We start from the raw sequence: 12,553 nt of genomic DNA, 5'->3' as shown, positions 1-12,553 counted from the left end.
GCGGGCGGCCCGCCCGCCGGCCGGCACCGCGGAGGTGCGCGAACCCCGCCCGCCGGCCGGAGCCGCGGCGGTGAGCGAACCCCGCCCGCCGGCCAGAGCCGCGGCGGTGGCCAATAGGCCGGAGTGCGCTTGGCTGCGAGGGCCGATCGACGCCGCTTGCGGCTATAACATCCTTCATATGCGGCCTATCAGCGTACCTCGAGTCGCTGTTGCACGTTCCATAACAACAATGTTTAAAAACCACGGTTAGGAGACGTCTTAGACTTGGAAAAAGCGGTAGTTTTACCGAGTAAAACCAAGGGTAACTACAGCGAAAGAGTTAATAGTGCATTGGAATGTTACTGATTCATGTCATACATCACACGTCACGGCATGTTCCTACAACGAACTTGGATCAATAGTGACTTGACTCGGACTTGACTCGGATGAGTAGTGGACTCGACTCGGACTCGACTCAGATTTTTTTTTAATGACTTGGACTTGACTCGGACTTGAACACTGGTGACTCGAACCTGGACTCGGACTCGAGGCATAGTGACTTGACTACAACACTGCTCTATACCAAACCTGCAGTTTTAGACACCAAGTTGCTCGAAGTTAATCTACCTTTTAACATCCCTGCTCAGCCACTAGATGTCCGAGCAGCACCTGCTTTATCTGCCTCTGACTCTCTGCATGTTTCCTTTACACCTTTGTAGCTCAGGAGGAGGCGTGGCCCTCAGCTTGTATTTACATACCGTATGTTTCCACTGCCAGGGAAACCAGCTGAGCCTCTCTTGCGCAAATATTCCCGGACACACAGACAAAATGTGCACACACACACACACACACAACACCAAACAGACAGAGTGTTCCTGTTGGCCGGAGGTGACTGAGAACCAGCAGGTAAGACAGCTTCTGCTTCTTTTACCCAGAAGAAGTTTTTTTTAGAATAATAGAATAATATTATTTACACTTTAAAATAAGTTTTAAAGTGATTTAACTGGGAAGATGTATGTATTTAATGGCTTTGGCAGGTGAAACTAGAGCGTTTCGTCAAAGAGTCGGCCGGATGACCTCATAGGGGAAATGGCGTTTTGAATGAAATTTGTGTTAGAACAGCATCACGTTCATTAAAGTGGGTAGAAATGAAAACACAATCTTTTCTGGTCGTAATTGTTCCCGAAGCCTTTCCTCTCAGCTCAGGGCTGAAACGCTCTGCTCGCACAGCCTGTGGAATGTAGGGAGGGGAGCCAGAACAATGATAATAGAGGAGCTGGGTTTTTTTTTTTTTCTGGTCCGAGTAACCAAATCACCAGCCAGACAAAAGACCTCCTTGTGTGAGGTCATTAGATTGTATCGGCAGAAAACAAGTTGTCACGCTAAGCCTTTCTAAGAGCTTCTGTGTGGCTTTCTTACAGATGTGTCTCTGAAGAGGAGGAGCTCTGAAGGACTGAGGAATGCAGTGGGGAAACTGAATGAAAGCACGAGGGATGGGTATCCGTCCTGCACCTGTCTGACTCTGGGCAAGTCATCCACCAGCCAAGGAGGTCATGGTTTCAAACTAATCCCTTCAAAGCCAACAAGCGTCAGTCATGTTCACTCCCAGGAAAAACAGCCTCCCCTCGCCCAGCCTGGAAGACTCCTTCTTTCCTCTCTCCTCGTCCTCTTCGGTGTCTCTCTCCTTTGCCCTGCAGTCGGCCTCGTCCCCCCCTGAGGGTGGGGATGGCAGGGGAGCGATAGAGACCGACCTGATACTGGCTGCGGAGCTGGGCCAGGCTTTGCTGGAGAAGAACGAGGAGCTGGCAGAAACTCTGCGCCACAGAGAGAGAGAGGTGGAGGTGAGGAGATTACAGCTCTGGGCTAATTTAAAAAAAACAAAACATAACAGCAAAGAGTCAGATATTATCTCTAAATATGAACAGGAAAAAGTCCAGCTGAAATAGATGTGATGGTTTTAAGTGTGTGCTGGTCCAACAATCATCAAACTCATTCCCCACCTAAAATAGAAATTGTTTTTACCCAGTGTTGATCCACCAATAGTGACCAATAGGTCTGGAATGAAAGCTTGCTGCAATAGAGCGCGTTATGTTGTGTCATGGCATCTGAGCTTATATTCTGTGAAAACATTCAACGATCATTTCAACATTCATTCTGAATGTTGTTTTCTGGGTAAAATGCAGTGAAACTTGCTCTCTAAAACAACCGATTTACAGCGGGAAAACAGGAATTTAACATGTTTTCCTCAGTAAATATGTTTCTAATGAGGCCACTAACGTGAAAAGTCACATCAGTGTTCAGGAGCAACCCAAGTAATCTGTAAATACATAGGGATAAAAAAGCAACTTTAAACATTAATCATGTTATTTGCAAAAAGGACACTGGAAACTTTGTTATACAGAAAAAGAAAAGAAGCTGCAAAAAGGCATAGAGCCATGAAAAAAGCTGAAATCCGTAATTTTTTTTTAAAAAAAGGGGTTCTGCCCTCTTTTACTACTACTTAATAAAATAGTCCTGATTGATGGCCTATGGAAATATTTCTCAGCTTCTAACTGAGAAAGTTAAGAGAAAAAACTTTTTTTGAGAAATTGAGCCTTCCTTTTTCAGCCTTGGACCAGACGACTGAGAATTTGCACTGACAAAACTTTTCCCTATTACCAATCTATCCACCAAAATGGCTGTAACCAGGAAGGTGAAAGAAATAAAAAAGATCAGAACTATTGTTTAAGAGCCAAGCATCACTCTTCCCAGATTTTCAGAAAATACCTGGAATAGGCATAAACAGATTTTTCACAAAACTACATCTAGTGTCTACAAGACTCCACTACAGTTGAGAAGCATTTTGCAGCTTGATTGAAATGTAAACATTTGGTCAAGAGGCCAAGGGACCTTGTCGCTGCAAAGCCACAACAACTGTTTTTTTCGCATGTTTTTCCTGTGTGTGCGTTGGCTCTTTCCAGGCACGCTTACTTCCAGCGTCCAAAAACCTTTTGGCTGAATTAACTGGCTTCACTGAATTACCCCTAAGTCAGAAAGTGTGCATACAATACATGGTTGTCTGTCCTCTGCAATGCTCTGTGACGGATGGACAGACATTTGGACAAGCCAGGTAAATAGTGCAAGTCGAGAATACAGTCTTGTCAGATGAGACCCAAAATGCAACTCTTTAGGTTTCCTCACAAGCACTACATATTGTGAGGAATGGTAAAGGTGAATGGTGCTGCAAGTCGCCCTGAAAACACCCACAGAGGTGTTAGGAGGGGAGAGCGTCATGCAGTGGGTCTGTTTTTTTAGCAGATTTGAAGAGATTATGTTAAAGACTGGGTCAAACTCACACCTGAACAACACGTGTGGAGTTGTAGATGGACTAAAGGGCAGACAAGAGTAATAATGAATGAATTAATAATTTATAAATACAGATAGCAAAAATCACAGACAGGGTAAGCGAGGACAAGGACCAGGAATAAAACAGGGAGCAGACCAGAAACAGGCCGTAGCATAACTGAGCATCCGACAAGGAGGAAGAGGAGCCAGTGGTTTGAATGGGGAGGGAAGGAATAGAGAAGACAGCAGGAGAGCCGGTGGAAGTAAATAGGGAGACAACGGGTGATTGAAATGAAGGTGAGAAGCTGAGGGAGTCGGGGTGCAATGACGTTGAGGGGAAACATAACCAAACAATAATACAAAACCACAATGGATAAACAGAATTGGCCTAAATAAACGCACTAACTGAACCGAAGAAAGGCAGGAAAGTAAGGATCTTACATAAACAAGAATAAACCAACCAAATCCACAATGAACACAATACTAAATAATGACAAGAAACAAGAAGGAACAGAATCTACAGACTAAATAATTACTAAAAAAAGATGAAAGATGCACAATCCCCTTCAGCCTAAAATTAGCAATAAGTGTTTATTCACCAAACATGTTCAATACTTGAGATCCGTATCACTGTTAGATGTTTGTGTATCAAACAAATGGCATTTATTAATTCCAGTTTCAAAAACCAAGCCCCAGGAAAGTTCAGGTGCGTCCCCCACATCTGCTTCTTTGTGTGTAACATTGTGGGTCTCTCTTCCTTTGCTAATGGATCTATGTAGACATTTCTTTGAAATAATTATGTGAAATATTTCAGAACAGAGGAATGTAAAGAAGTTTTGAGGAAAACTTTAATTTCATTAGGTCAAGACCTTCTAAGGCAATGAAACCAATAAAGAATGTATCAAGCTATCACTTTATTGTCATTTTTATAGGCAAAAGAAGAAAATAAAGCAGCCCTGGCACCCCAAATCCTCTTAAATCTGGCCCTGGGTGCAGGTTTCTCCTTATGAGAGAACAAGTTCATAGTGTTTAGCTTCCAGCAATGCATGTAACTCATCTGTTTAGTAGTAGACGGGCATTTATGTGATTTAGGTCATGTCTCTCCATTAACTATCCTAATGTTTGACCAAGTATTATTATAATTTTTTATTAATGCTACACTGTAAATAAAGTATCACGAGGCTCTTTTCATTTCAGTCCAACATTCGGGTCAAACTGCTGCCTGTAAAAATCTATAACCTATTATTTGTTCAAGAGGCAATATATTTTCCACCATTTAGACCCAGACAGCTGCTGTTGTGAAAGATTTCTGCTCCACTGTTCTCTAAAATAGACAAATGGACATTAAAAACAGGCTTGACTTGGACTTTATTGTCATTGAACTGTACATTCACAACATAAATTTGAGGGAAATTTTGTCGCAAGTAAAAACAGAAGGAAAAAGAGAAACATTATAAGTATTTGTCGTTTGTCAGGAATATAGCAGCAAACCAAAAGAAAAAAAAACATTTTATATGTACAGAAAGGTTACCATATGAGTAGTGCGAGACTACTCAATAGGATAATTCAAAAACAGTTAAGCAGCTATGGGGAATCTTTGGCTTTTTTTTTTTGGTTAAACTTAATCAAGAATCTAAAAATAATGAGACTCAAAGAACTCAAAGGAATACAGTTTGTGTTAAATTAAGTGAACCATAAAAACAACTTCATTGTGAAAGCACTCAAAAAAGTTAACTCAACTCCAACTTTAAGTAAACTCGCCCATTCCATAAAACCTTAAAGGGGACATAATCAAAATCCATTTTTTCAGCCCTTAAAATGGATTTTGGTGTGCGCTTGGAGTCTCTGGGAATGCAAAAATGTTAATATAGTCTGTCCAGCGGTTGTGTAGATATCTTTATACATTTTTTTTAACAATTGTACGTCAGGGTAAATTGAAGAGGATTTCAGAAGAATTGGAGTTCCACTTTCTATAGACCACAACTGAATGATTTCAATGTGAAAAGGAAGGACTGAAAAGCATATGTCCCCTTTAATTTAAAAAATGCAATATTAAAAAATTTAATAAGTAAGTCGGACTCGTTTCCGGTGAGAGTTGGACTCCGCCAAGGTTGCCCTTTGTCACAGATTCTGTTCATAACTTTTATGGACAGAATTTCTAGGCGCAGCCAAGGTGTTGAGGGGATCCGCTTTGGTGGCCTTAGGATTGCGTCTCTGCTATTCGCGGATGACGTGGTCCTATTGGCTTCATCAGGGCGTGATCTACAGCTCTCACTGGAGCGGTTTGCAGCCGAGTGCGAAGCGGCTGGGATGAAAATCAGTGCCTCCAAATCCGAGACCATGGTCTTGAACCGGAAAAGGGTAGAGTGCCTCCTCCGGGTTGGGGAGGATGTGCTGCCCCTAGTGAAGGAGTTCAAGTATCTTGGGGTCTTGTTCACGAATGAGTGGAAGATGGAGCGGGAGATCGACAGGCGGATTGGTGCAGCGTCTGCTGTGAAGAAGATGCTGTACCGGTCTGTCAAAAGCCGAAGCTCTCGATTTACCGGTCGATCTACGTTCCTACCCTCATCTATGGTCACGAGCTTTGGGTCGTGACCAAAAGAACGAGATCCCGGATACAAGCGGCTGAAATGAGTTTTCTCCGTAGTGTGTCTGGGCTCTCCCTTAGAGATAGGGTGAGGAGCTCAGTCATCCGGGGAGGACTCAGAGTAGAGCCGCTGCTCCTCCACATAGAGAGGAGCCAGTTGAGGTGGCTCGGGCATCTGGTCAGGATGCCTCCTGGACGTCTCCCTGGTGAGGTGTTCTGGGCACGCCCCACCGGGAGGAGGCCCAGGGGAAGACCCAGGACACGCTGGAGGGACTATGTCTCCCGGCTGGCCTGGGAACGCCTTGGGGTTCCTCCTGAGGAGCTGGCCCAAGTGGCTGGGGAGAGGGACGTCTGGGCCTCCCTACTGAAGCTGCTACCCCCGCGACCCGACCCCAGATAAGCGGAATAAGTTGGAGGGATGGGTGTTTAATTTCATATGCTGAAATCAGCTCAGTGTTGTCATTCTCTCTAAACAAACATCAACATTTTTTCAATCTGCCGTCTGTATTAAAATCCCCTGACGGTTTGGGAGCCACATACAGCGGCTTGTTTAGCTTCTGCCTTGGGCCGGCTCTGCTGATGTTTATACACTCCTTATCGATGTCATAAAGTGGGTTAATGTGCAGTTTGTTGTCTCAGGCTTTACAGCAGGAGAAGCACGTCCTGCAGAGGAAGCTGGAGATGAACGAGCTGGAGTCTGGGCAGAAGGAGTCAGAGCTCGCTGCAGATTTAGCTTTGCTGAGGGCCGAGCTGGAGAAATACCACAGCGAGGGGCGGGACCGGCGAAAAGATGACAGCGAGCAGATGACTCAGTTGGCCAATCACAACCAGAGGCTGGTGGAACAGCTGGCTGAGGTTGGATATTGTTTGCCCCGTGTGCTGAGTCACATTGTATGAACATTTTTGCCTTCTATGCAGACAAACAGGTTTCACAGCTTCGCATCTCCCACACGTTTCCAGGCTGTAACACTGGAGCACACCCTGAGGACTGAGCTCCGCGCCCTCAGAGAAGAGATGGAGGATTCATCGTTTAGCCGAAACATCAGCCTCACGCAATTAGAAAATATCCAAGCTGAGGTATTATTAGAGTTTTCTCACTACTGTTTGACTGCGGTGTTGTGAAAAAGTATTTTCCTGCTTACAGATTTCTCATGTTTTTTGTTTTTTCCCAGATAAATGTTTCAAATCATCAAACTAATATTATAAGAAGATTAGAATAAATTAATAAGTAATAAAAAATAATAATAGTCCTCTAAACAACTTCCACCAGGCATTTACAATGACTGTCAACGAGTCTTTTCCATCACTATTTATTAACTGCACTAAAGAGTTTTACAAACGGCCTGTTTCAAGTGATGCCACAACCCTTTAATCCGATTAGGTCCAGACTTTGACTTAAATATTTATTTATTTCAAGCCAATCAGTGGTGGACCTGTTGGTGGATTTTCGACCTTAAAGTGACTGATGGCCAATCAATCATCTTAATTATCTTGTAAAAGTCAGAATCCGTGGCTCCTCAAGTACTGCAAGTCGTACAGGTCCTGAATCAGCGAAATAAGCCCAGACTATCACACCACCACTGCTCTGTATGAGCGATGGTCTGATGTTGTTTTTGCAAAATGATGTTCAAGCCAGATGAGATGAAAAGCAAACCTGACAAGCAATTTTTCCTCTTATCAGTTTCTCTGCAAACCTCAGCTGTGCTTTTTGACCTTATTGTTTAATCACGAATGCTTAGCGAGAGTGATCCGGGTGAAGCCTGCACTGCTTTAGATGTTGTGCTTCCTTTTTGTGGCCTTCTTTTGTGAATAGGAAAAAAACTTTACATTTCATAAATCAAATCTTTGTTTAAAAATTCCTTTTTGAATTTACACCAGTTGTATATTTTGATTTTACAATTAGTTTGATGATCTGGAACGTTTACCCATGTCAAATAGAAAGTATAATAAAAGACTGAAGCGATCTGTAAAGGGGCAAATACCTTTTCACAACACAGCTGTGCACTTTGTATATTTTGTACGGTAAAGGACTGAAGGTCAAAGTATCCAGATAGTTGATCGGTGCGGTGCATCCGCTAAAAATTTCAGTGCAAGTTTCAGACCTGAGCTTCAATCATTCCTAAATTTCAAATGGTTTACATTGTTCTGCTGATTCCCATTTCATCATTTTAAAAACTCCAAATAAAAACTCCATAAAATTCACACGAGTGGTTGACATGCTAAAATAAATCAAAAACATTCAGAAGTGTGAAATAAACATAATTTAACCTCCTTTTATGAATCAATGCATGTCAAATTTACCATCCTCCCTGTGTTCCTCTTACACAGAACAGAGTTTTGCAGGAGCGGCTGTCGCACATGGAGACGCAGCTAAAAGCTTCAGAGGTGGACAGCCAGAGGCTCCGTGTGGAGAGAGACGGACTGAGGGACAGACTGTCACAACTCCACGTTAAACTGACTGAGAAGGAAGCTGAAGTGAGGATCAGGCATTAGAGTTGCTGCTAGCCCAATAATAAAACCACTCACCACTAACAGAAATAACTAACACAACTGCTTTAAGATCCTACACGGTGCTCCTGCTTCACTCTTACAGTGTGTGTTGTGTGTGTGTGTGTGTGTGTGTACGTAGATAGAGCAGGAGCAGGGGGTTATGTTTGAGTTACGCACCTTGAATCACTCTTTACAACAAAAAGCTCTGAACCTGGGCGAGGAGAGCCTCCTGGACAGTACGCACACACAACCTTTGTCTCTGCTCAGTGAAATTCAGCAGTCCCAGGTACCCGCAGAAACACACACGCTGGAAACTTTACAGTCGAATCCAGAGACCGTCTGCTAATTCTGACCATCTACTCACATCCTTTTTATTAATAGTCACTGGTACTAACTTATGTTCACAAGTGATACATTATTGATATATATATATATATATATATATATATATATATATATATATATATATATATATATATATATATATATATATATATATATATATATATTGATATATTATTGGAAACCTGGCACAGAAACCACCATAAGGTGATAAAGTCTGCTTCAGCGTGTTGTACTTTTGTTTTTGTTATTTATAGGCTACAGAGGCTCTTCTTGCTCACTCCTCTGCACTCCAGGCCAAAGATGAAGAAATACAAGCATTAAAGGAGGAGGTATAAGTTAAGACTCACATTCAGAAATGATTTAAATTAATCTACAGGCCACCAGAGTAGAGGAAATCACATCACTTGGGGTGGGATAGTTATAAAAACAACAACAAAAAAACAACTATGTTCCATGGGAAAATGATTTTGATAGACACGTTAAAAACATTCCCAAAAATATCAAATAAGAAAACTGATTTTTTATATATATATATATATATATATATATATATATATATATATATATATATATATATATATATATATATATATATATATATATATATATATATGTTCTGCCCTTGCAGCTCCAGTCTCAACAAAAAGAGCTCGAGTCTCTGAGGGACGAAGTCAAGCCCTTCAGAGGCAGCACAGAAAAGCAGAGCTACAGGTGATGCTGCACCATCAAGCCCTTCATTAGACTAGTAGACTTTCTTTTATCTGCTTTCTTTATATTATTGAAAACATATATATATATATATATATATATATATATATATATATATATATATATATATATATATATATATATATATTTGAAGGCTAAATGTTACTTTTTGTCTCCAGTTCTCTGGAGGATGAATTGGCTAAGGTCCGCCAGGAGAAAGATTCCCTCAATCAGCAGCTTCTCAACACCATCAAACAGAAGGTGAAGCTGTCCCAAGAGCTGGAAGCCTGGCAGGTGAGTCTCTGTATGACGGTGCTTATTGATTAAAAACTTTATTCTGGACATGTTCAGCCAATACATTAAAGTTTTAAATCTGGACTATAATAACATCTATTCTAAAAGGAATAGCAGGAAGCCACACATCTGTACCGGCGTTCATAAACACACATGCAGGAAAAAAAAGGAAACTTTTCAGTGCAAGGCCTTACTGTAAAATATTCATATGGTAGGAGCTTGTAAAAACTTGTAAGTTTGTTTAAAATATTATGACGTTAACTAGAACTGAATTACTGCATTACAAGTTATTATATTGTATTAAACTGTAACAAAAACAGTGCTTTAGGGATGACATGATGAACATGTATTTTGAAATAATTAGATATTGTTCTAAATATATCCCTGATGCAATGAGCTTTTCTTCTTGTTATCCAATTAAACACTATTTTTCTTTTGCTGAGGTGGCAACGTTATGCCTGTCAATAGGCAGTAAATGTTGTCCGCGGTTGGGTTTGTGTATTAATGAATATTTTAATTTAATTTAATTTATTTATTTGACAGGGAAAGAGCACATTAATTAGCATTGCTGCAAATGCACCAGAATTAGCCAAAGAATTAGTCTGGTACCTTCCGGTACCAGTTTCATGTGGTACCGGAAGGAGGACCCAAAGCCAACGCCCGAGGAGCGCAACCAGCGATGTCGGGCCAGCCTGGGCCAGGGTGTAGACAATGGATGGATGGAGAACTTTTTTTGAGATCTTGACTTGTAGCAACAACTTTTGTATAATCTAAAGTAACTATAATTTCCTTCAGCCTTGCATCTTTGAGCAAGACCTTATAACTATTTGTAATATCTACCATTTTGTGCCACTGCAGGAGGACATGCGCTTCGTCATCAATCAACAGGTGCTTCAAAGAGAAGAGGAGAAGAAGAAGGAAGACCAGCGAGAGAAGGAGAACACTGTTGGACTCCAAAGAAGCAAGTCTTTGAGAGTGAGGGGCGAAGGTGGAAAAAGCTTCTTTTCTTCTTTATTCAAGGACAAATAAGAGACAGCTTCCATGTTTGCTCCTCGGTCCTTTTGACACCAGATACTGGACACTATGGTCAATATCGGCGTCAGGAAGTAAAATGTTTACAAAATATCTGAAGGTATCCTTTCTCTGCGCATGTATATATGTAAAGCATATTAATGATTTCAGAATTTATATAAAAACATTAAAATCTTAAGTGATTTTATTTTTTTTGCAGTGTTATTTTTTTTTTCTTTTTCGTGTAAATAGAAAAACACTGTTGCTCGCTTTTGTCAGGAAGAAGTAGAGGTCAATAGTTTCTTTTCTGCAGTGAATCATGCAACGCAATCTCTTAGAGAAAAAGCTAAGAAATAGTCATTTATCCTCTTTTAAAAGATCGAGCCGTTCATAGATGTGCAGAGGAGCGGAAATTTGATCCGTCTTTGGAACCTCTGACCAGTTGAATGTTTTTTTTTATCCATTATTCTGGTTTAGTTTGAGCCTCTATCTGATGGAAAAAATAGAAAATTTTATTAGAAAATGTCAAAGTACAATATTTCTATCCTTTCCCTCTGAGTAAAACACATTTTGAAGTATTTACAGCCTAAAAAAACTAAGCTCTGTTAGTTTGGAGTGAGACTGTCAGTGGATATTTTTATGAATTTTGAAGTGTTGCCAAAGATTCTTGGTTGGGTTTAGGCCTGATCGTTAGCCGGGCCGCTCTGATACATGAATGTGCTTCGATCTGCACCACTGCATCGTAGGTCTGGCTGGATGTTTAGGGTCGCCGTTGTAAGGGCGGACCTCTGGGCTTCGGCCTCAAGTGTTTCACAGCCAACAGATATTCTTTCAAGACTTCCTTGAATTTAGTTCTGACCATTTTCCCCAAAGATCGGCTAATTTTCACTGTTCCTGCCTAATTCAGTTTAACTCAGTTTTATTTTTATAATAGCAATTCATGATACATGTCATCTCAAGGCACTTTGCAATGTCAAATTCAATCAAATCATACCTAAAAGGTTATTCTCTCTAGCCTCGTGAGACCATCCTGATCTCGCGAGCTTTCAAGGTTTCACTCGCAGATCAGTCTGGCTACTCTCCGTTAAAGAAAATTTGGAGCCGTTCACCAAACGAACGTCCAATCAGCGTTGACTTTGAGGCGGGTTGAGGTGTGACGCAACGATAAGCGCGACAGTTCAGTCTAAAGAACATGGCGGCTTCAGCCAATGAAACTAGCGTTAGCGCGGCTATCGAGCAAGTTTTATCGGAATTACCAAAGCGACGACAAAGCATGTTGACGAGTACGTCACATGCTTCGTTGATCTGATTGGTTTATTTGGCCCGTCTATCACCAACATAGGCCAATCAGCTAACCAGTATTTTCGCCCCTTCCCAAAATTACTTCAACGGAAGGTTTCCAGATGGATATGCGGAGCAAATCCATCTGGCGGAGTCAGGTTATATTCTCTCAGCATGATTTCAGGTTTTGGGATGGTGTGTTCAGTGTTCACATGCTTGCTGCATCCACCATATGACTTGCTTCTTGTTATTGATTTTTTTTCATCATGACCCTCCTTCTATAAAACCCAGATTTATGGTGTGCATTATGAATAGTTGTCCTATAGTGACAGGTTCTCCAACCTTCTCTGGTTAATAGAAACACACAGGGGGACCCTAGTTAAATCCAAAGCATTATATTCTATTTGTAGGTATCAGAGAAGAGCAGGGTTGACTTCAAAAACACGTTTCACCTTTTTAGTTGTGATAAACAATGAAAATCGTGAATCCTTTTTCTTCCACCGCCACTATTATGCACTATTTCATGTTGGTCTA

The 12,553-nt window shown here is 41.3% G+C and overlaps 1 protein-coding gene across 2 annotated transcripts; it reads left to right on the top strand.

Annotated features, from left to right (window-relative positions):
- Window positions 1-785: 785 nt before the first annotated feature.
- Window positions 786-10,946, top strand: bicdl2 (BICD family like cargo adaptor 2). 2 transcript variants are annotated; one of them, XM_012855257.3, is made up of 10 exons: window positions 786-885; window positions 1,401-1,820; window positions 6,530-6,745; window positions 6,851-6,967; window positions 8,219-8,365; window positions 8,520-8,666; window positions 8,980-9,054; window positions 9,354-9,436; window positions 9,613-9,727; window positions 10,586-10,946. In XM_012855257.3, the coding sequence occupies exons 2-10, from the start codon at window positions 1,575-1,577 to the stop codon at window positions 10,754-10,756; spliced, it is 1,317 nt and encodes a 438-aa protein (XP_012710711.2). In that variant the 5' UTR covers window positions 786-885; window positions 1,401-1,574; the 3' UTR covers window positions 10,757-10,946. The 2 variants fall into 2 exon arrangements, with proteins under 2 accessions (XP_012710711.2, XP_012710713.2); XM_012855259.3 differs by lacking the exon at window positions 8,520-8,666.
- The last annotated feature ends 1,607 nt before the right edge of the window (window positions 10,947-12,553 follow it).

Source organism: Fundulus heteroclitus, chromosome 11, assembly GCF_011125445.2.
Source record: "Fundulus heteroclitus isolate FHET01 chromosome 11, MU-UCD_Fhet_4.1, whole genome shotgun sequence".
NCBI classification, from domain to species: domain Eukaryota; kingdom Metazoa; phylum Chordata; class Actinopteri; order Cyprinodontiformes; family Fundulidae; genus Fundulus; species Fundulus heteroclitus.
The sequence above is the reverse complement of the archived record's forward strand: the minus strand, read 5'-3'. Positions and strand labels throughout refer to the sequence as shown.

Excerpts from the sequence above, each read along its gene's own strand:
- bicdl2 (XM_012855257.3), top strand. The coding sequence starts at position 1,575 with ATGTTCACTCCCAGGAAAAACAGCCTCCCCTCGCCCAGCCTGGAAGAC. Across the intron at positions 9,437-9,612 it reads ACAGAAAAGCAGAGCTACAG|TTCTCTGGAGGATGAATTGG; the intron begins GTGATGCTGCAC and ends TTTTGTCTCCAG. Across the intron at positions 9,728-10,585 it reads AAGAGCTGGAAGCCTGGCAG|GAGGACATGCGCTTCGTCAT; the intron begins GTGAGTCTCTGT and ends GTGCCACTGCAG.